The following is a 22,967-nucleotide window of genomic DNA, read 5'->3' as shown; positions in this document are numbered from 1 at the left end:
CCGGACACTGAGGATTGCTCAAGATGCTGCATTTGAAAAGTTTTGTCATGAAAAGTGGGTTGGATTATACCGTCACGATTGACTAAATCACATGGTAGGTTCAAAGTGAACATGCGGACAAGTTCTGACCTGCGAACTCAAACGCTATTTATGAAAAATTTTGAGAAACTGCAACTCAAAATCTCAGAGAAAACTGACATTCATTTTCTTTCCCATATGTATCCATAGCAGCTGGCCAAAGACCTCCGCCAGTGGCAGATAAATGTAGATGTTGCAAATGATTTGGCCCTGAAACTTCTCCGGGATTATTCTTCAGATGATACGAGAAAAGTACACATGATAACAGAGAACATCAATGCCTCTTGGGCAAGCATTCATAAAAGGTAGGAACTACATTATTTCTAAACCTATCGTTGACTATAGTGATGGATGCGGTGGTGACAATGGGTGGCCGTTGCATATTTTGTTTTCCTACTCCTGCTAAACTGGGGCTTCGGAGGCTCCAAGGTGACAGTTGCCAACTAAATTCACAGTCTTGCCTAATACCTCTAGAATTTTAAAGACGAGGGACATGAAGACTGGTGAAATTAAATGATTTGCCTACCGTTGCAAAGGTAGTGAAATAACTAAGAGTTTAGACAAACACAAAATATGGATGTTTAGCTAGAAGAACCATTTATCAATATGTTTTGAGAAGTCTACCCAAAGAAATATCATTCCATTCCACAGTGGCACATGTTGCCCCATTCTTAATCTGACAAGAAAGTCACTTTGGGTTTCTTGATGGAATTATAGTTGTCCATGGTGCCATCTTTGTATCTCACTCGACATATGCAATGGGAAAATTCATGTAGTGTAACATGACTCATAACTTCATTTCCCATTCTCTGTCAGTGAAAATTAACAGCTCTTAGAGACACTACCCCCTCAAACTAGGTTCTGTGTCTTTATTGTCCACTCTCTTAACCCCTTGTGCTTTTCTTTTAATAGCATTTATCCTAATTTTAAATAAAAACATGAATTATATAACTAGTTGTTTAACGTCTGTACTTCATATTAGTCTAAACTCCCTGAGGACAGAGGCTATCCTTCTTACTTGACACATCCTGAGGTCCTGAACCAAGTGATACAGTGGGGAGCTGGTAAATATTTGTTGAATGATGACTCCCTTTACATAATATAGAGTTACCTTGTTCATGCTATGGAAAGTTAAGGACTATTGGGTCCTCATTTTTAGCTGTGTCAGAAAACAGGGGCAAAAAGAGTACTTGTACAGTGATAAGGCACACCACAGTGAAAGGTAAGTAAGTCCCAGAAGATGACATGAATTACTGAAGAAGTCAATTTGGTGGCCTTTAGGAAGAAGAAAAGGCCACCATCAAGAGGGAAAAAAAAAAAACCAACAGATTTTGAACTAAGAGCAGAATCTCTTAGGACCTATGAGCTACTGATATATGGAAATTGTGAAAGCAAGTAAATCTTGAAATCGAATCAGGGATTAAAGAGTGAAATCTCCTGAGAAACTGGATTCATGCTGGTGGTCCTAAGGCCATCTTGAATTCCAGACAGTTGGTGTTCAGATAGATGACCATGGAAAAGAAGTTTCAATCTGAAGTTGGGAGTTCTATTTGGGGCCCTATCTAAAGGACCCTGGTGGAGAGAGGGTGAGCTTGAATACAGGAGTGATAATTCGAAAAAATTCTTAAAGTTACTGCCGCCTCTCAGTGGCAGGGTTTGAACTTTGTGTTTTAAATACAGATCCGGTATCTGTTGAGTTAAATAAGGCAGATTAGGCTTAGGAAGGCTTATTTATATGTGATCAAATGGTATCAGAGACTCAGAAGTTAGATCTCAATGGGAAATGCCTGCTTCTCTAAGAGTAGCCTCTTTGGGGAAGCAAAATAACATCAGGAATTAATATGATGAGTTCAGGGAGTGTAAGCTAAGAAGGGGCCAAAAAGAAAGCTTGTTTGTGGTCCAAAACTTGAGCTTCAAGGGAGGTGTGTCCCATCTGTGTCACTCTTTCTGGAAGTCCCCTGTCTCCACGTTCCCATGCTTCTCTAACGTCCAAGCAGCTCTCTCTGTTCTTTATCACTTTCGTAAGGTCTTTGGATTCTTCAGAGGGGGGCTTCCAGTTTATATTTTTCGACTAGGTCCCTAAAAATCTACCACCTAAGGAAGGTATATGCTTATTTCTCCGATGCGTAAAGTCAAAACAGAAGGTTAGCGGCCAAATTACATTTTCCACTGGCCCATACACAATCTGAAGTTCGCCAAATTAATTTTACTGAAGCTTCTAAAGTTCTTCCTTGTGCCATTCTCACATGTACTCTGAAAATTCATCCACTTGTGTAGTTTCAGTCCGTTGATGACTATCCTTTTATATCATTTGCAGCTGACAATGATCTTTTGACTTTCTGACCTACATATCCTAGTGACTTATTTCCATTTGAATGTCCCTCCGGAACTTCAAACTGAATGGGCCCAAGGCTGAACTCATTTTTGCCCTCTTCCAACCTTTCTCCAAATGTGACCTACTTTTCTTCCTATGATCCCTCTCCAGTGAACATTACCACAACCCATTCAGTTGCCAAATGAAAACTCATGCTTGACTCTTCCTTTTACAACCCCAATAGCTAAGCTACCACAAAGCTATTTACTGCTGAAATAGCTTTCAAATCCAGCCATGTCTCTTTATCCCTCCTCCTCAACTGTCACATTTGGCCTCAGTGACTACGTCATTCGCCTAACGGGTATCCCTCCTTCTAGTCTTCCTAGTTCCTATCCATTCTCTGCATAAAATGCAGGATGATCTTTCTAAATACACTATATTTATGTAGCTCACCCTCCTCCCACTTTTAAAGCCTCTAGTGGCCTATCCATTATTATTTGAAGATAGTCCATACTTCTTTAAATGATTTCAAGGTCTTGTGTGATTCAGCGTTTCCTTAAAACTCCAGCCTAATTTTCTGCTCTTCCTCAATCTTCCCTCCCAGCGCTCCCCACATGTAATTAAGTAACACTGAGCTCTTTCCACTTCCTCATCCTATGTTCTGTCTTCTCTACTGACTCCTGACCTGAAACACACTTACACACACACACACACACACACACACACACACACACACACGTATATATATATATAATATTAAATAACAATTCCTTCAGGAAGACTTTTCTAACTACCAACCTCAAAGTGCACACTCTTTAGGCCTCCTGTCATAGGCCCCCTATTATCGTGCTTACCTCACTACTTAAGTGTTTGCTGGTCTTTGTCTCTTATGAGAATGTTGGCTCTGTGAGGATATTCACATTGGCCGCTTGTCCACTGTATCACCTTGCACTTAGCTTTGTGCGTATTAACTATCCCCAACACATTTTTCATTAAATAGGTAAATGAACAAATGAAAAATAACTACAAGTGTTCTGGTGTGCCAGTAACTCAACACAGAAGAAAAATGTATCCATTAGGATTGCTTTCAATTTCAAATACCAGAAAACTCAAGTTCAGTAGCTTACCTAACAGAGGTTTATTTGTCTCATTTATTGAGCGGTTCAGAGGTAGGCAGATGACTGACATTGGCTCAGTGGCTCAGCAATGTCAGCCTTGAAGTTTCCATGTTCTTCTCGGCATCTGCCTTGGAACATATACATTCCAGCAGGAAGTAAAAGGACACAGGGCGGTGCTTGTATCAGGAAAGCAGTGGGATTCCCAGGAAATTTCACCCCAAAACTGTGCAACACAACCACCTCTAGTGGCTAACAATTGGGGTCGGGTCAGCCCATAGAGAATGCCTGCCACGAGTGGGATGGAAAGAATAAACTGATCAATTGGCATGCTGTAGCCAGAGAGCATTAAGTTCCCTGGAAAGATAACCAGTCAGATCTTTGAGTAAATACGGTATGTTCACTTAGCTCGTATATTCATGTACGTTATATTCATGCGATATATGTACGTAGGATCATAAAACAGTGGCCATTCAGGCTTGATGGCTGTTCTGGTCACTGGGAAAGGTCTTGACGAGAGTTGGATTCTCCACTGGCTAATGATACCTTTACATTAGAAGTTCGCATTCTGTGTGTGCTTTGTGTGTCACCTGCACAGATTAAGCCATGCTCTACTTGACTACAGTTTTTCTTATTTTACATTCTTACAGACCTTGTGCTAGATAGATAAAGAACAAGAAAACTCTATGTGATCTCTTGTCTTTTGACCTTTTTATCCACTGTCTTGCCTAGGTAAACCAAGAAGCCAAGTAACATCGTCAAGAATCTTCCCATAGATTTATGTGGGCCGGGGGGTAGCCGGTAGCCGTGGGTGGGGATTTAAATGTAAATTAGGGGCACCTGGGTGGCTCAGTCGGTTAAGCGTCCGACTTCAGCCAGGTCACGATCTCGCGGTCCGTGAGTTCGAGCCCCGCGTCAGGCTCTGGGCTGATGGCTCAGAGCCTGGAGCCTGTTTCTGATTCTGTGTCTCCCTCTCTCTCTGCCCCTCCCCCGTTCATGCTCTGTCTCTCCTCTGTCTCAAAAAAAATAAATAAATAAACATTAAAAAAATTTTAAATGTAAATTAAAGTTAAATAAAATTTAAAATTCATTTTCTCCATCTCATCAGCCACCTTGAAAAGTGCTCAAGAGCCACATGTAACTAGTGACTTCCCTATTGGACAGTGCAAAATAGAACATTTCCATCATCACAAAAGATTTCTTTGTCTATGTTCAGCTAAGCAATTTAGGGCACATTTCTAACAATCACATAACAATCACATAACCTAACAATCACTTCAAAAGAGTTATTGCCAGATCTTATAAAAAAAGAGATATTTCTTTTACAGAATGGTTCCCATCATTTTATTTTCTTGTTTCTACTTGATATCTTCCATTTATCCACTTTCTAGAGTTGGCATTTAAAGTCCCCAAACCTACAACTATCACAGGATATAAACACTTTCATTTTTGTTGTCACTCTTTTCAGCATCATTTTAAAAGGAGAAATTATTAATGCTGATATTTGGGCGATAGAGAAAAAGTATCTCATATCTTCACAAAGTACCTATCAACAAGACTTTTTAGGTAGGAAAGACTCTGCCAAAAGCATTCTGATCACATTATTTCTCAGAGTTTGGGTTTTACCACAGAACGCTAATGTATTGCCTGCACTGAAACTTTCAATCATATAGAGAAATTCATGCAAAAAATCTGCACATTTGGAAGCCTATTTCAAGCAATAAAAATCTTCAGTGCAGTTTTAAATTGTTGAATAATATATAAAAACTATAACTTGGAAGAGCTTTACTTTGACATTATACCCTGGCAAGCTAGAGTTTTGAGACCATCGAAAACCAAAGTAAACGGATTTTGTTTTGTATTTTACTGTTCAGTTTATTAATAGGTCAGAGAAATCTTTGATTCTACCCTGACTTTGATAGGAGCTTTCCCATTTTATGTAGATGAACACAAATAGTCATGCGTGCCCAAAAGGAATTAGTCTACTATTCATGATTAAAAGAATAGGCTACTTCCTAACTCGGTTCTGTAGTTTAACAGTTCAGGTCAGAACACAGATCATCATTGTGACCTACGTAGGAAAATATTTTGTTTTCCTGATCATATTCCATATAGTCCATGTTAACATATAAAGCCAGAAATGAGGGCCTCTGCAAGTTCATTTCTTTCTCTTGAATCTCTGCGAATAGATATGAATTGGTCAGTAAGATAATATTAGATGTGATATTACAAATTATCGTCAGAAGCCTCTAAGGACTAGATTTCAAGGACTGCCATCTGGCTGATGACTTTATGATGACACTCTCATGAGATTTCATTTCCTTATTTCTATTCCAGGATCACTCTTTAAACAAGAAATGAGCATTAACTGAATCGTCTGTCTGTAGCCGTATGGGGGCTTCCACATCTACCAATCAGCTAGGAGTGAACTCATCAAGTAGAGGGCCTGGTCCCAGTATCAGAGGGGTTCAGCATGGCTGGAACTTAAAAGCTCCCAGATACCTGAAAAATCTCTCTAGGTTCTAAGAAAGATTCAGCATATATATATATATATATATATATATATATATATATACATATATATATATATACATATATATATATACATGCACATACGTGTATATGCATGTACATACATGGAAATATGCTCTTCCTTAAAATTATATCTCAGTATTCTCCTGTCTTCCCTCATGATACATTTTACATTTTAATAATCATAAGTAATAGCTGATAAACTGAGAAATTACCACCAGTATTCCCCACCTTTGGCAACAATGTAGCACATGGAAGTCCCTCCTTGCTTCTGTATTCCTAGGTCCTATCTCTTTTCCACTTTAAAGAAACAAGAAAGGAGGGGGGCTTGGGGGCTTAGTTGGTTGAACATCGACTCGATTTCAGCTCAGGTCATGATCCCAGGGTTGTGAGCTTGAGCCCCACGTTGGGCTCCATAGTGAGCATGGAACCTGCTTAAGATTTTTTCTCTCTCCCTCTGCCACTCTCCCCAGCTCATGCTCTCTCTCTTTCTCTCTCTGAAAGAAAGAAAGAAAGAAAGAAAGAAAGAAAGAAAGAAAGAAAGAAAAAAAATATTGAGCCCTATTTGTGTGCATCACAGAGATTTTCTAACCAGACACTGGATCTCTTTCAGATTCTCCAGCATATTTTTTTTAATGATTGTCCTGCTTTTTCTTCTCTGGGATCTTGCATTTCTTTTTTTTTTTCTTGCTTCTCCCCTTCAGCCAACCATCACATTGAAGTCTCCCTTGTTCTAAAAGAACTTTCTTCAGATACGATCTTTTCTATACAGCTATGCTGGTTTCCCCTTACCATCAAAAAAAAATTGTTTTTGGCAGCTTGAAATCATCAAAAGTTTTAAAGAAGTAATTGGCATTACTCTTTCCTAGTCTTTAGCACCCGGTTATGCTTTGACCCACTCCAATCTGTTTTCTGTTGCTACCACCTTGTTTTGATGAAAACAAGGGCTCACTACGGTCATCGGTGACTTTTACTAGAACTAATGGCCCTATATTCAACTCGACTGGTTGAAACTTTCCCTTCCTTGGTTTCCAGAACGGTATCGTTTTGCAGTTCTCCTATTTTTCTAGTCATATAGGAAGAGTGAGGTCCCTGGCACAACGCCTGATACATTGTAAGAGCTCAGTAAAGGTCATGTCGTAAATATCATATGCGTTCATTCACTCACTCAGTGAATATTTTGGTGGTACTCAGATCGTGGTACTCAGTATACAGCAATGAAAATCCCGACCCTCATGAAGCTTATATTTTGGGAAGGAGAAGGTGGGAAATAGACGTTAACAAATACACAAGTTAAGGGGCGCCTGGGTGGTTCAGTTGGTTGAGTGTCTGACTTTTTTAATATTTATTTAGTTTTGAGAGGCAGAGCATGAGTAGGGGAAGTACCGAGAGATAAAGAGGGGAAGAGAGGAGAGATTAGGGGAAGGGCCGAGAGAATCTGAAGCAGGCTCCAGGCTCTGAGCTGTCAGCACAGAGCCTGATGCGGGGCTCGAACCCACAAACCATGAGATCATGACCCGAGCCGAAGTCTGTCTCTTAACTGACTGAGCCACCCAGGTGCCCCAAACATCTAATTCTTGATTTCGACTTGGTCATGATCTCATGGTTCATGAATTCAAGCCCCAGTTTGGGCACTGCACTGACAGTGTGGAACGTGCTTGGGATTCTCTCTCTCCCCTCTCTCTTTCTGAACCTACCCCACTTGCTCTCTCTCCGAAAATAAACTTTTACAAAAGGTAAAAAAAAAAAAAAACAAATAAGAAAGTTATGTATATGATATATGAAGTTGTGATAAGTGCAGTGTGGAAACAAAGGAAAGTAGTTGAGAATAGATGTGTATGTGGTGGAAGGAAAGTGCTGTTGTTTAAATATGATGGTTAAGAAAGGTCTCACGGTGAGGGTGACATTTGAACACGATGCAATGGACCTGAGGAGGTGAGCCATGAGGATAATTGGAAGAAAAACAGCTCAGGAGAATTCTAGTAAGTGGAAATGCCATGAGGCAGGAGTATGCGTATCCTTTGGGGGGAAACTTAGACTAGTGTAACAGAAAAGCGACAAGTGAGCAGGAGTGTAGCAGACCAGGAGTTCGGAGATGAGAGGAATCGGATACATGAGTCCTCAAAGGACTTTCACTTTCAGTTAGAGTGAGACGGGACTCAATGGAAGGTTTTGTGTGATGGAATGGCATGTTTTGACTCACTGGCCCTTCTTTTACACTAGACTGAAGGGAAGTAGTGAGACCATTAGGAGCCGTAATTCAGTCAAGAAAGGACTGTGATCTGGGCCGGAAGAGGAGAAGTGAATGTAGTAAGAAGTGGCTGGATTGTACTCTCTTTTGAGGAAAGAACCCAAAAAGCTTTCTAATGGATTAGATTCAGGGATGAAAGCCACACAGGAATCCAGGAAGACCACAGTTTTCACCTGAGAACTGGAAGATGGGGTACTCACTTTACGGAGATGGAGAAGATCTCAAAAGCAACATATCTTAGGAAGAAGATGTGGACATACTATTTTGAAATGTCTCTTCTGCGTCCAGGTAGAGATGTGGAGTAGTTAGCTGGATATAAAATTTTACGTTCTACTGAATGGTCATGACTTGAGATACAAATTCGGGAACTGTAACAATAATCGATATAGGCCGTCTTTGTTCTATATATCACTTAAATGTCGATGTTCCGTTGTTAACTCTGTCTCTGTTCTATATACATTGCAAGTACCTTCATCTGTTGGCTTCAACCACCATTAAGACTTCTCAGTTTTTATTTCCACCTTCTTTCTCCCAATCTCCGGAACTGTACTTACAGCCACCTACTATATGTTTCCATCTGTACATCGTACAGGCTCCAAAATGTCTAAAGGAGAAGGCATTATGTGCTCCCAAAACAATGCTACATTTTTTTTTTTTTGATTTTCAGTGTAGTTTAATTACTTAATTCTCTCTAAAACTGGAAACCTAAGAATTACTTCTACTTCGCCCTCCCCATCTCCTCTCTATCTTACTGCTACATGTACTGAACTGGCTTCTAAACTGTGTGAATTCAACGTCAAAAGTTGCTCTAGGAACTACCCACCCCCCCTTCTTTTTATCCTCATTGCCAACTCATCCTAGAGCCTGCCCATATTTTACCTCGGAGATTGTGGCCACTTTTGTTCTGCGCTCCCAACCATTCAGTGTCCACGCTCATTTCGCCTTGGCACTGGCCTCAGAGTGATTTTCCTTAAAATCAATCTTCTCGTTTCCCTTTGCTCCAGCACTCTTTTTCCTCCAGAGACCTGATGGATACTATTTACATATGTGATAGGCTCCCAAAAGCGTACTCAAATTTTTCTGAAAATAAAAACAAAAAAAAATAAGTCAATAATGAAACGTGATGTTTTTTTCAGGGAAGGAAAGCAAATAGTGTCACGAATTTGTGTTTGTCAGTGTGTTTGTTTAACAGAGGGACAGGCATGTGAACTTCATGAAAGAGTCTTATGTTCTACCCACCAGTGCTGACCCTTAGAAAAGTGTTTTTAGAATTCTTTTTTGGGCACTACCTGGGGGCTAGTTTCTGATCATCAGAAGATTGTTGCATTATTGTATAGCCACACCTTGTCTTTGCTCAATAGTTGTACTCACTAATTGTGAATTGAATGAAATAATTAATCAGATGTTGGGCAGTAAATGACTCTGGATTATTTCCAGAAATTTAAAGGATGCAGATTTGCTGCCGTCCTTGAAGCTATGCGAAGAACGTGATGCGATGCTAACAGGACATTTGTTTAAAATACAACCTCTTATTAAGTCAGGGACTGTTTGTGATATATTTGCAGCATAGTCATAAATATTAAAGCTACAAAGGACCCTAAGGACACCAGCTCAAACTTCTCAATTTAGAGTAGCCTATTTTTAATCCCTCTCATGCAAAGTATACTATCTAGTCCATCTTAAGGACTAAAAAGATTTGGTACATTAAAAAAATCCAGTGCGTTAGCAGCTCCTTTCGGTATACATCTTTTGACAGCATGAGGAAGTTTCTTTTGGCTCTTCAAGAGTGCGTTGTGTATATAGTTATAAGGCGCTCTGGTTTTTATCCTGCTGAGACCCAATCTTTCCAACCAATTATAAAGTGTAAGAATTCTTGCCATGTTACAATAGGGTAATATACCTGTAATGCAAAACCTTGGGGGCTCCGGGCCAGGCAGTGTCATGATCCATACGGATCTAAAAAGGTTCTTGGTTGTAACTGCCTGCTTAATTTTATGTCACCTCCTTTAAAGTAATTAGACTGTTTTTAGCTTGCAGAGATTGCACACAAAGGGAGACATTTGGAACCATATCACTGGTGATTTACTGGTGTGGAAAATTACCTGGTGTTATAGCCAAGTAGCCATTTTCATTCTAAACCAGTCCTACGGTCCTAAACCAGGCTCTACCAGTGCACCAAAATAGATGCTTGCAAATGCCCCTGCATGCAGTTTACTCATGGAAAGACTCTAAAACTAAAGATAAGCTATAATTGTTTCCCAAAGGAAACTTATAGGTCACCAACGGACCTTTCTTTTTTTTTTAAGTTTATTTATTTATTTTGAGATTGAGAAAGAGCGGGGGAGGGACAGAAAGCGAGTTGGAGAGAGACAATCCTAAGCAGGCTCTACACCGTCAGCACAGAGCCTGAAGCAGGGTCCGATCTTACGAACCCAGCGATCGTGACCTGAGCCAAGATCAAGAGTTGGACGCTTGACCGACTGAGCCACCCAGGTGCCCCACAAACAGACGTTTCTTGTCTCCGTTCATAAATTTGATATATTGGTGTCTAAAATTAAAACAAATGGGAGAAAGTTCCCTCACTTGGTTTAATCGAACCATTAATGTTAGCACCAGTATCCATCATATTACTTTTCAATCATAGTCATATTTTTAATTTTCTTTGCATTGCGATCATTCTCAAAAAACCCCTCTGTAAAGCATTCAATAAAATATATAAATTTGCAAATATATATATATATACATAAATTCGCTAGAGTTTATTTTTATTGAGTTATTTTAATAAATGGATATAATCATCATTTGACTTGTAATTTTATCTAATTCTAACATTCATATAGTTTGGGGATCTCTTGGCTCTATTCAATTTATAATGGGAATTTCTTTCCATGAACTAATTTTTTAATGCATTCCTTATTTCTAAAAATTAGGCAGGGGAACTAGATACTAGTGAGTTTGTGAAATCGAATCTTCTCAATTTTTCACCTAACTGGGGGTTTCTTTCAGCAGTTCTAGGGGGTGGTCAACAACCGTGCTTTTCTGCAGCCCCCTTTTACCAGTTGGGCAACCTGATACCATCCCTGACTTACTGAAGCAAAGATCCTAGTGCAGGTCCTTTGTCTCGCACAGAAACACTTTCAGATTCTTGAGCCGAGCAAAACTTGAACTGGCTGCCCCCACTTTCTTCCCATCCCAGAACCAAACAGCCCTTCCACGTTGTATTCCTCTGCCATTTCTGACCCAGAGGGCTGTTTACCCTGAGCTGCTTTCTGAGCTCAGATTGTTCCCGTGTGAGTGTCCGTTTTGATATTTTATCTACCATTGTTTGTGTGTGGAAGTTTCGTCTGTAGTTTGAAATAATTTTCCCTGAGATAAAGTGAAATGTGCCTGTTGTAGAAAAAAAAAATTAAATTTGGAAATAATTATTACCCTTAACATTTTGTAGCGTTTCCTTTCATCTTACTTCTGTGAGTGCGTTTTTTGCTTCTCTTTATTTGATTTCTTCCCGATTTGTTAACAGTTGAGTTGCAAGCATTTTCAGATAGTTTTTTGTCCTTTGAAAGTTCCTTACATTTTTATTAGTATGGTAATGTGCAGGTAGTACCTTTTCAAGAAAAAATACGGGGGGTGGGGGGGGACGGAATACTTTCTTGAGTTATATCGTGACTTACGAAATAGCCGGGAACGAAAGCAATACCCTCATACCTCCAGCCAGTGTTTTATGCTCTGGCTGTTCTGCCTAGTGCCATGAAAGACTTGAAAACCATTTAAATTAACCAGGAGACCACTTCTCCATTCAGCTTCACATTTAGCTTCATCAAATCCGTAATATGAAAGTACATCACTCGGTGTCGTTCAGTGTCTTTATGCCACACCGCATTTAACACGAGTCAAATCCACCTATCCCAGGCACCTGTAGAGATCGTAACCTACATTGCACAGACTTAGGGCTACTCACACAATTCCTGAGGAGTTCCTCTTTTCCTCCTATATCACAAGTATTTTAGGTCTATCTTGTGAACCTGAGCTAGCTGTTGCACATCAATTTTATCACAACCTGGTTTTAAAAATATTTAAATGAAACAAACCCTCCGTCAAAATGCCCGACACAACTTCATCCTGAGGGAAATTAGATAAGTAATAATCATGAATTCATGATGGTTTTTTTCATGGGGGTTTTGGTGGTGAGATGTGATTTATTAGCATGTACCATGTAAGGAGCTCCTAAGTTGCCTGTTACAACAGGAAAGCTAAAGTGGTATTGTTCTTTTTAGCTCTCGGTCTAAGCTCTTGACCTCTACTTAGAGCTGGCGTTCCAAACCCAAATCTCTGACTCAGAGGCCTGCGCTCCCTTTATTGCTGTTTAATGGATACATATCAACTGGGAAGGAGGTTCTGGCAGCTTTTCACAGTAATCTAATCTCAGCTCTGTCCTCTTCAATATTTTCATCGACGTCTTGGATGAAGACGTAGATAGCATTCTTATCAAATTTGCCGATGACACAAAGCAGGAAGAAGTAGCAAATACAGTAGACAAGAGTCTCAGGAGCCAAAAGGATTTCAACAAATTGGAGAGGTAGGCTGAATATTAAAAGATGACATGAAACATAAGGCACTACCCTTGTGTTTAAAAGAAAAGTAAAACAGAACCAAAATCCAACTGACGTAGACTGGGCTCCCTGGAAACAAGGGGGAAGAAAACTCCATAAGCTAGAGAGTTGTGTGCAGAATTTTGGTTAAAGAGTGTTTCCATGTGATAGGTGTGTAAGGCTGTGTGAGAGAGGTAGGATTGGGCAGAGGGAAAATCTAACCTGCAGTGAATCTGAGGCCTCAGCACATTCTCAGGGGAGCCCTGGAACTTGCAGGACACTTTCAGAGCCTTCCTGAATTGAGGCAAGGAGGCTGGGCCTTCATAGTCTAGCGCCATCCAGGTACTGGTTCTGGGTCACCTTGTGGGAGATGGCAACCTTGGATAAAACAGTCACCTGCCGCTGAGGGCAATTTCCAGTGAAAGAGGCAGCTCTGAGCAGTTAGCCAATACTCCCACCAGCTAGAGCATGGGGCCTTGGCAGAGTAGCAAGCTATCCAACACCCCAGTGTTACTCAAAGTGTGGTCCCTGGCCCAGCAGCATTGGTGTCACCTCTGAGCTTCATAGAAATGCAAATAAATGCCTGGGTCCTTCCCCACCCTACTAAATCTCAGAATCTCTGGCGATGGGGCCCAAAACGCTTTATAACAAGCTCTCCAGGCTCCAAGTCATTTCTAAGCACATTAAGTTTGAGAACCACTGCATGAAGCCATCCAAAAGCATCCAGAAAGGGCAGAAAACACAGGACATTTATTGACAGTAATCTCTCCCTTTTCCATTCCCGCCCGCCCTCCCAACAGCAATAAAGCAATGGCAAAGGAAAACTGTGGGGGATATTAGCCTGGATAAATTCAAGCATCTAATGTAGTCCTAAGAACTTGTATTTCGGCTTAGTGGAGAAAGGAATTTAGGGGTAGAGCCGTCCAGAGATGGAGCAGCTTGCCTTGTAAGGTTGTAGAAGGATCCAAGAACAGGCTGGCCAATGCCTTGGTACAATAATGTCGAGCATCAGGTGGACACATGACTTTCACATCCTGATCTCCCTCATACACTCTTCTTCTCAAGTAGTTTTTTTCCCCCCAAATAGGGTTCTGCCAGAACTAGTTCCATTTTATCTTATTACGTATTAAGAAATGGTATTATGGTCCCCCCCCCAAAAGTTCAGGTAATGGCAGGTTGAGTAAAGGTAAACAAACTTCTGTAGAGTTAATCAGACTTTATCATAGCGTACACACGGTGAACAGACAAAGTATGTGTGTCCGGGAATGTGTGGGGAAAGGGATACTCTATACAATATGTCTTCCTTCTAAAGCCTTGACCGTGGAACCGATTTCTCAAAAAGAGCTTTACACGACTGTAGGATCTGGTCCAATAATTATAATTATTCTCATATTACAAAATTATAATTAACCAAATAAGCATTTTTCAGATAGATAGCATAGCATCTAGTGCAGACTGCTGAGTGGAGATCATTTCACTAAGAGTTACCTGGGTAGTATTCTCATGTGCCATCAGTTCAACTCTTTACGTTGGCGTAAGCCTGCAAATTTGCCATACCGAACACCGGAAGTTGTATTATTCTACCTTTGACTCTGCTCAAACATCTTTTCTATGGTTCCCTTGGGACCATTATTGTCACTTCATATTCTGTTAGAAGTTTAGGGACTTTTTCTGGAAATATTCATAGATAGATAGATAGATAGATAGATAGATAGATAGATGCCTACCTACCTACGTACATTTGGGAGGGGTAGGGCAGGTAGAGAGAGAGAAAGAGAGTTTGGTTCTCTGGTACAGCATATTTGACCCCTACTGAATCTTTGTTTTCCTGAGACTTTCCACAGTGAGAATGGAAGGGAAGTCATTTAGAAGTTGCAGAAATAGCCTAGGATTCCTTCAGTAAAAGAAGCCTCCATTTTAGCAAATAGCAGTAAACAATAGAGTCTATTATAATTGCCTGGATCTGCTAATAAGTTTTTTTTTTTTTCCCTGCAACAAACTCCATTAACCCTCCTTGATACTCTATTCTCGTCAACATTTTAATAGCGTGGGACTAACTCTCAGAAATTTTTCTTTCCCACACAAAACGTATAATCCACAACCTGCTAATGATTACATTTAGCCTAATTGTTAGGTGGCTGCTGGTGACAGAAAAATTTACCCCGGCCTGTAGACAATTCTAGAAGCTCAGCCAAGCATTTGGTGTGTGTGTGAATAAGCCTTCATATACTTCTCATGTACAGTGGCCAACTAGCCAACCCATCTCCCTTGGCAACCATTCCTGATGGAAAGTCCCGATCTACTCTGAGGAGGGGCCAGGGCTTTGCAGTAGGGCAGCCTGGAGAACCAGAGTTTGAACTCAACTGCAGGCCCCTGATGGGGGCCTCTCCACTGCAGGCCCCTGATGGCTAGGGTAGGGCAGCTTGCTCCGGCTTCTCTGTCTTGTCCAGCGACAAGCAGGTAGACAGACATCTTTACAACTGGCTAGCCCACGTTCCAAGCGAGTGTAACATTTTACAGGCCCGAGTTAACCTTTTCTGAATCTGTGTCGCCGATTTCAAAATCCCAGTAGTGATAACTCAGACCAAGATCCTGAGGTACAGAGAGTCTGTGACTTTCTTCAGCTCAAAACCTGAGCTTTTTGTCAATTCTGACAAAGAGACTTGTGCGTTTGAAGGAAAAGAAGGAAGTCTTCTCCTTATGTGTGTATTTCCCCATCATTTACTTGATGTTGGGCTCTCGAATTCTTTGAGAATTCTCTCGTGTAGGGTCAGTTGTTGCTTTTTAATACTTCCAGTGTTTCTACTCTTTTGTCCCTCTGCCAGCATCATTCACACGAGTGGCTCCAAGAGGGTATCTAAGCAAGTATTTGCCATTCTTCCTAGAAAAACAAGTTGCTCTCCGTCTTCTTGATCTGTAATTCAAAGTTTTGCCAAATGCTGCTTTTGACCACGAGTTCTCTGGTAGAGTCTTGCAATTCTAACTTTGAAAGAAAAAGTTGGGCTCAAACGGTGACAGTTATGTTTGCACTAGTGTGATTGCTACATAAGTGTCCAAAATGAAAAGACTGCTATTAACATACGTTTACCATTTTCGAATTAATTGCGTCGGTAAAACTTCAGCGCGCACTCTTTGGCAGAGGCTGCAGTAGGTGTTGGGGATGATGCACAGATTCTTCCTGAATACATATCCCACTCACAAAACAAATACGCAATTTTGTTAGTCCTAACACCAAGGCTACACCAACACTTTCATTTCGTTTGCATCATTTTGACGAAGATTAAAATAAACACAACTATCTCACATGTGGCGAGTTTTAAGAGCCACTTTTAAACGCTCTGCTCCAGGAAGAACACGATCAGGTGCGGAAAATTATGATGTTCACAGTTTCAAACGGGAAAACAGAAATGTCTGTGCCTTTCAATAACACGCTTTTTTTAAGTGTAGATGTGAGGAATTACTACTTTGCCCTTTTATTCCCCCAAGAACTGAAACTACTTAACGACGAACTAATTATTAAAGTTGCCCCCGGGGGCGCCTGGGTGGCTCAGTCGGTTGAGCGGCCGACTTCGGCTCAGGTCATGACCTCACTGCTTTGCTTGCGAGTTCGAGCGCCGCGTCGGGCTCTGTGCTGACAGCTTGGAGCCTGGAGCCTTCTTCAAATTGTGTCTCCATGTCTTGCTGCCCCTCCCCTGCTCATGCTCTTTCGCTCTCTCGCTCTTTCTCTCTGTCTCAAATATAAAAAGTAAAACATTAAAAAAAATAAAGTTGCTCCCGGAATCTGATTATATAATGGTGCACACGTTGCAAATAAGAAATGGGAGAAAACACCGTTTATCCATGAGTCATTGTTTTTTTTCTACTGACCACATTAATTGAGGAAGGAAAGCGTGCGAGTGACATGCTCGATGGCCTCTGGGAGAGGTGGGGAGTAGCGGTAATCTCTGCCCTTGTCTGCTGGCATTACAGTGGGAAAACGGAAGAACTCAGCTTGCAGCTTGCAAAAGTTGCTTGGGTAGCCATTGATTTCCTAAGTAATCACTGCAGCATTTTTGAAATTAAACTTAACAGTTTGATTTACGCCGAGAAGTGAACAGATAGTCAGATCAAACTCAGAAGCACCGTCATCCTAAATGGCATTAATCTTCCCTAGATGTGCTGCCTTCCGAGGTGATCTTCAAGGATATTTACAAAGGGAATGTATTGCAGCCATCCTGTAAACTGGCCTCTCCCCTCGCACTGCTTTTGATGTGGTTGGTAAACTTGAGTTCTTTGCACTTGTAGGACTCATAGAGCAAAGTCAGGACTGGATTTCAAAAAAATGACGCCCCTTTCTGTGGCTGGCGAAAGTAATTCATAGCTACACGTAAGTGAACATTAGTAGAGAAGTGACCAAACTGGTCGGTGATCTACTTGAGTAGGTTTTTGCAAAGGGCTATGCCTTTATCAGTGTTGTTGCTAGCGTGTACCTTGAAACCAGCTAAAACAGATCAGCTGGTTAATTCTTAAGGGTCTTAAATCAAGGACCACATCATTTATATATGCAGTGGAGTACTACTATGCGATGAGAAAGAATGAAATCCTGCCATTCGCAGCAACGTGGATGGAACTGGAAGGTATTATGCTGAGTGAAATAAGTCAGGCAGAGGACAGATTTCATAAGTTTTCACTCATGTGTGGATCTTAAGAAACTTAACAAAAGACCATGGGGGGGAGGGAGGGGGAAAAATAGATACAAACAGAGAAGTCACTCAGAGGATTTCTAATTCAGTTTCCTCATGATTCAAGAGCGCTAGAATTTGGAAAAACCATTCTTAGGTTAACACAAGAGAGGTTAATATTAAATATGTGAAGAATAAAATTAAAGATATTCCTGTAGCTCATTTATGATTATTTTTGCCAAACCTTGCTGTGTATATATAACCTTCCTGATATTCATAGCAGTGGATTGTCTAGATTTTTAAAAACGTGTGTCCTTTTTTCTAAATAATTTTAAAGAATGTTGGCTTTTGTGAGAATTTTTTTTTTCTAAAGGTCAAAACCCGTCTTCAAAGATTTAATTACTCTGATCAAAGAAAATGTGAACTGTGTTTTCTTAAGGAGAATAGGCCCTAGGAAAGTGTTGCTTACAAAATACTTAGATTGGCCACTAATTCTAAAGGAGAAAGGTGTCAATTAATTCTTTGAGAAGCATTAACAGGATCTTCTTCAATAATGCCTATATAAAAATTGGGAGAAAAATTAACTTAGATGATGTTGTATATAATAGATGACTATTCCAGTGTACTTACAGTCTGGACTTCTTTCCTACAAGATAATTGAAACTTGCATCAGGAACCAGACCTGAAAAATCCATCCCTCTACTATATTAAGAAAAAAATCCATCCTAAATCCCATGTAAATAGAACTATATTATAAAGAAAAATAAATATTTCCTCCTTAGGACTATCTGTACATTAAGGATATTCATGGGACGCCCGAGTGGCTCAGTCAGTTGAGTGTCCGACTTCAGCTCAGGCCATGATCTCGCGGTTCATGAGTTCGAGCCCCATGTCGGGCTCTGTGCTGACGGCTCAGAGCCTGGAACCTGCTTTGGATTTTGTGTCTCCCTCTCTCTCTGCTCCTCCCCTGCTCGTACTCTCTCTCTCTCAACAGTGAATAATAATAAAAAAAAAAGTTAAATTTTTTTTTAAAAAAAGGATATTCATAATGTGTCTTGAAAGAAGTGTTCAGCTTTGAGTGACTAGGGAAGCCTGCGGCAAAGAAAACTCTAAGGAACATTACCCTTACTGTGCCGCCTCTCTTATTTGTTATTTCTGACACTTCTCCTGTGCTTTTCTCCCCAAGTTGGACTCTCTCCTTATTCTTTTGTATCTCCAACTCAGCCTCCATGGCGTTTCCTCATTATTTTTGGCATTTGGCGTGGGCTCTTGTACTTTGTCAGATCTTAAATACTGACTCCTGTTCCCGTAGTCCCTCATTTCCCGTGGCTACCAAATGCCTTGTATCTCAATCCCCTCCAGAATCTTCTCGCTCTTCCTGTTCTACCCTCCTGCTCTTTTTCCTTCCTTTCTAGAGTCCTCTTTGTCTAATCTGTATATTTCTCTTCTGACTCTGTGCTGTTCTCCTCTCAGAAAATGGCACATCAGGATGTTGTGCTCGGAGCACATCCTCAGCTTAGCCACGTTCTAGAAGGTGGCCATGAAGTGAGGCTACCTTTGCTAGTGGTCCGTTTTTTTCCCATAGTCTGTACCTACTGCCTTGACCCAGGTATAAAAGTATCATAATCATGGAATGAAAGTGCCTAAACGTTTCCTTGACTATTGTTCTTCTAGAAATATAGAAGAGAAATTTTCAGCCAGATGCTTAGACTAACACTTGTTGTCACATGAACACGGTGCTCTTGTGTCGGCATCTCATTGGAAATTCCTTCCTCTGAACCCTGATATCTCTTGACTTTTAGTTTTCAAAGAAGCCTTACCTATCTAGTGATAAGTTTCTTTTTTAAAATTTTTTTAAAATGTTTATTTATTTTTGAGAGAGAGAGAGAGTGGGAGAGACAGAGAGTGCAAGCAGGCGAGGGGCAGAGAGAGAGGGAGACACAGAATCCGAAGCAGGCTCCGGGCCCTGAACTGTCAGCACAGAGCCCGGTGCGGGGCTCGAACTCACGAACCCCGAGATCATGACCTGAGCCGAAGTCGGATGCTCTACCAACCGAGCCACCCAGGCGCCCCACAAGTTAATTTTAATACATCTTTTACATAAAAGGACAGTCCCTCCTGAAAGCCGTCATTTGGAAAATATTTCGTAAAAAATACACCCAGTATGTGTTTAGTTCCCCTGTGTGGTCCAAACTCTAGCTGTCTTGAGCTTTGTATGTTTTTTTTTTTAAATAGTAACAACCAAAAAAAAAAAAAAAAAAAGAAGCTTATACTTCTTCATTCCCATCAAAACAGGTTTGTCAGCGTTGGGTGAACTTAAAATCAAATAGTTACCGTAGAAGTTAGAAAGTTCATTTGCCCCTTCCATCACGTTTGACACCTTTTCACCACAGCAAAATTGTAAATGTAAACTTAGTCCCTGGAAGATGAGCTGGGCCCCAATTTCCAGCTAATTGGGAGAAGCGGCCCTGAGTCGAGCACTGTCAGGCTGATTTGAGTTTCAAGATATGATGATGATTATTGTGTCAAATGTAATCAAGAATGCGGGCTCTGAACTGACGAAAGGGCTGGCTGTTTTTAATTCGGGTTCGTATACGAAGCAGACCTCCGGTTCCCCGGTAGTCACAGCTGGCTGTGAAAAAGCAATTTTTAAAATACGATTTCGTTCTCTGTGGAGCAGGAAGGATCAGGGCTGGGAAGCATGGGGGAGGTGCGGGGGGGAGGAATCTCCTCATTCTCTTCTTTAAAAATTCGATTTATTTTCAGTTTAATAGCTTTCGTCCTGAAATTTCCCTGTAGCTCTGTATCGATGGTTTTCATCCTTCTCAGATGCGGTGCCACCCCCCCCCCCCACCGCTTTCTTTTCTTCTAACACGTAGTTTGTAACACCTTCTTTACTCTCATAGACCAAAAGTTGTAGGTAATATACGCGACCTATAGACAAGTTTTTAAGTGATGCCCTGACTGTAATTTTTAAGAGAAATGAGTCATTTATAATGAGACAATGTACAGGGACTCACATACTATGAGCAGCCTTGGCCATCCTAAGCGGGACTTTGCAAAATGCTGAACAACTCTTGGCATAATTCTTAACAACACGAAGCAAAATTTTCCTGGGATTTTCGTGGCAGTCAGTTACATTGCTGAAAAAAATTCAGCGTGTGTTAAGTCCTTGATAAAAGTATTATCAGGGGTCCAGGTGTTTGGTAACGGGGTTTCTCCCATGCGAGTGTCCAGTGGGACATGAGGAAGTGCTGTGGGACTCAGTTCTTTGTTGTCATGAACTCTCTCCAGCCCCTCCCCGTGGAATGCCAGGAGTGCCCTGCAATCAACGTGTTAGGTTAAATATCTTCCCTCAATTTTCCAGAGAGGCTCTGTTATGCGATCTGTAAATTTTGGTTGAATATTTTTCTGGACAAGAACGGATCTGTGAATTCATGAAATCGTGATATGCTCTGAGAACCTATCCTCTTTCTCGGTGATACGGTTGCCATTTTTACAAGACTGGCTGAAATGAGCAAGCATTTAAGATGGGCTAGATTGTCTAGCAAAACCTTTAAAAATTCTGGGATTATCACTGTGGCGATAATCTATTTCCACCACCTTTATTGAATGGCATGGTCTCCACAAACGATGATATGACGCCCCTCCCGGAGTTATACCGATTGCCTTCCAACTAGATGTTAACAAATGTAATTGAATGCTATGTAACCATCACAGGTGATGCTATTGTACCTCCCCAAGATATTTAAAATGACGCATGCTGCTTAGATGAAGACTGTAAGAGAAATGGACACCCATTTCTTGGTGAGGTTAACCGGGTAATTTAGTAAAACAAACACACATCCACACATAGACAGCCATAAATAAAGCCTATGTTCTTTATAGGGCCTTATAGGGCTACGTTGTTTATAGGACACAAAGGGTGTCACTTAATAGGTGGGTGTCAAGTCGTGAAAGAAGGGTCTCTGGTGCTGTGCCACAAGGTTCTGTTCTCATCCCTGCCACACTGAATGTTTCTGACAGAACAAGAGTAGAGCTATAGAGGAGATGTCCATTCACAGTTATGGGTGATACAAAGCACAGAGCGTCGGAATATGTTGGGTAATAGAGCCAAATGGATACCTGGACAGGTTGAATTTGGAGGCCCTTTTTAATGCATATTTCTGGGCCCGGATCAAGCTAAAAGGCAATCAGAAAATTTGCCAGAGTATTGGATTGATTTTAACAGAAGCTATTATTTGTTATGCCCTCTGGCTTTGGAGTGCACCTAAAAATATACGTTGAGTTAACAGACTTCGAAGGAGCTCATTTTAAAAATTCCAAAGAAAATCATCATGTCGATTTGGGTCGTGATGGACGGTTCAGTGCAATGTGTTGGCCAATGAGAGTCTACCATTTGATTTTCACTACTGGTACAAAACTCGATGAACGATACAACCTCCAAAGATTTAATATCTACACTTCTGCAAAGCAGAACACAATTTTGGTCACAGAATTGCTCATTCTAATTTTGAAATATCTCGGTTATCACTGAGTAAGTGTCTTTTATGTAATCAGTTTTCTGTAACAAACAAAAGTGATATCTACTAATAACTGTGAGGTTCAACTGAAGTCATGTGTGTGAAGGCAACGTATGAACTTTAAAAATCTACACAAGAAGAAATTATTATTCAGTAAGCTTACATCAAGAAATAATTTGGACCTGTAAGTTTTTTAAGCACGAGGGACGAGGACCTTCTCATTTTTAGAATGCCTGCCTGTTTCATAGTAGGTTTATTGATTTTATTTGAACTTACTGAGTGTCCATTAAACACCAGAAGCTGTGGTATGACTCCTTCCTCTCAAGGAATTTACGGTAAGTTAATCATGACGGACGGTAATGATGATGATGAAGAAAAAGTATATAGAGACTTTTTGTGAGAGGCGCATTCATGAGTAAGAGGATTCTTGAAAGCACACAAAGGCCTCAGATTTATTCCTTTAGTGTTGTAGTTTTAATTGAAAAAATAAATCCTTAATTTATGACTATTCTTCATAAATTTGAATTGATCTTATAAAAGCCCATCAGTGCATTTCAAAGTGTCTGGTTCTTTTAAATGCAGTTTCTCCCTCTAGTAATTAAAAGTAAGAAAGCAACAAATTTTAAATCTTTATTTTGATCGTCAGTTTTAATTAGCTAAAGCTGTTTGTAATCCTACAAATCTTATAAATCATATCAGATTTACAAGTCTTGTAAATCATATCTGAGCCTTTAAAAGAGGTTCAAAATTAAAAGGGCAATTTGTTTAGAATCTACCAAGACTTACTCACTCAGAGAGATTAATTCATTTCTCAGCCGGCCTTATGGAAATGTATTTATTTTACTGTAAAATTTCTAGAAAAGAAATGTATTTGATTTTCTTGTCAGATATTTTTAATGTAAAA

General features: G+C 40.5%; 1 protein-coding gene across 4 annotated transcripts in view; it reads left to right on the top strand.

The window, feature by feature from the left end:
• DMD (dystrophin) overlaps positions 1-22,967 on the top strand; it is a 1,630,689-nt gene that overhangs the window by 1,109,017 nt on the left and 498,705 nt on the right. For all 4 annotated transcript variants that reach the window (XM_047076051.1, XM_047076054.1, XM_047076053.1 and 1 more), the window contains one exon: positions 229-383. In XM_047076051.1, the coding sequence (XP_046932007.1) occupies positions 229-383 (155 nt within the window). The remainder of the gene's footprint in view (positions 1-228; positions 384-22,967) is intronic.

Source organism: Lynx rufus, unplaced genomic scaffold (genome assembly GCF_022079265.1).
Source record: "Lynx rufus isolate CCGP_SWC_20201006 ecotype Redwood Valley unplaced genomic scaffold, mLynRuf1.p SCAF_14, whole genome shotgun sequence".
NCBI classification, from domain to species: domain Eukaryota; kingdom Metazoa; phylum Chordata; class Mammalia; order Carnivora; family Felidae; genus Lynx; species Lynx rufus.
This window is presented reverse-complemented; position numbering and strand designations above follow the sequence as displayed.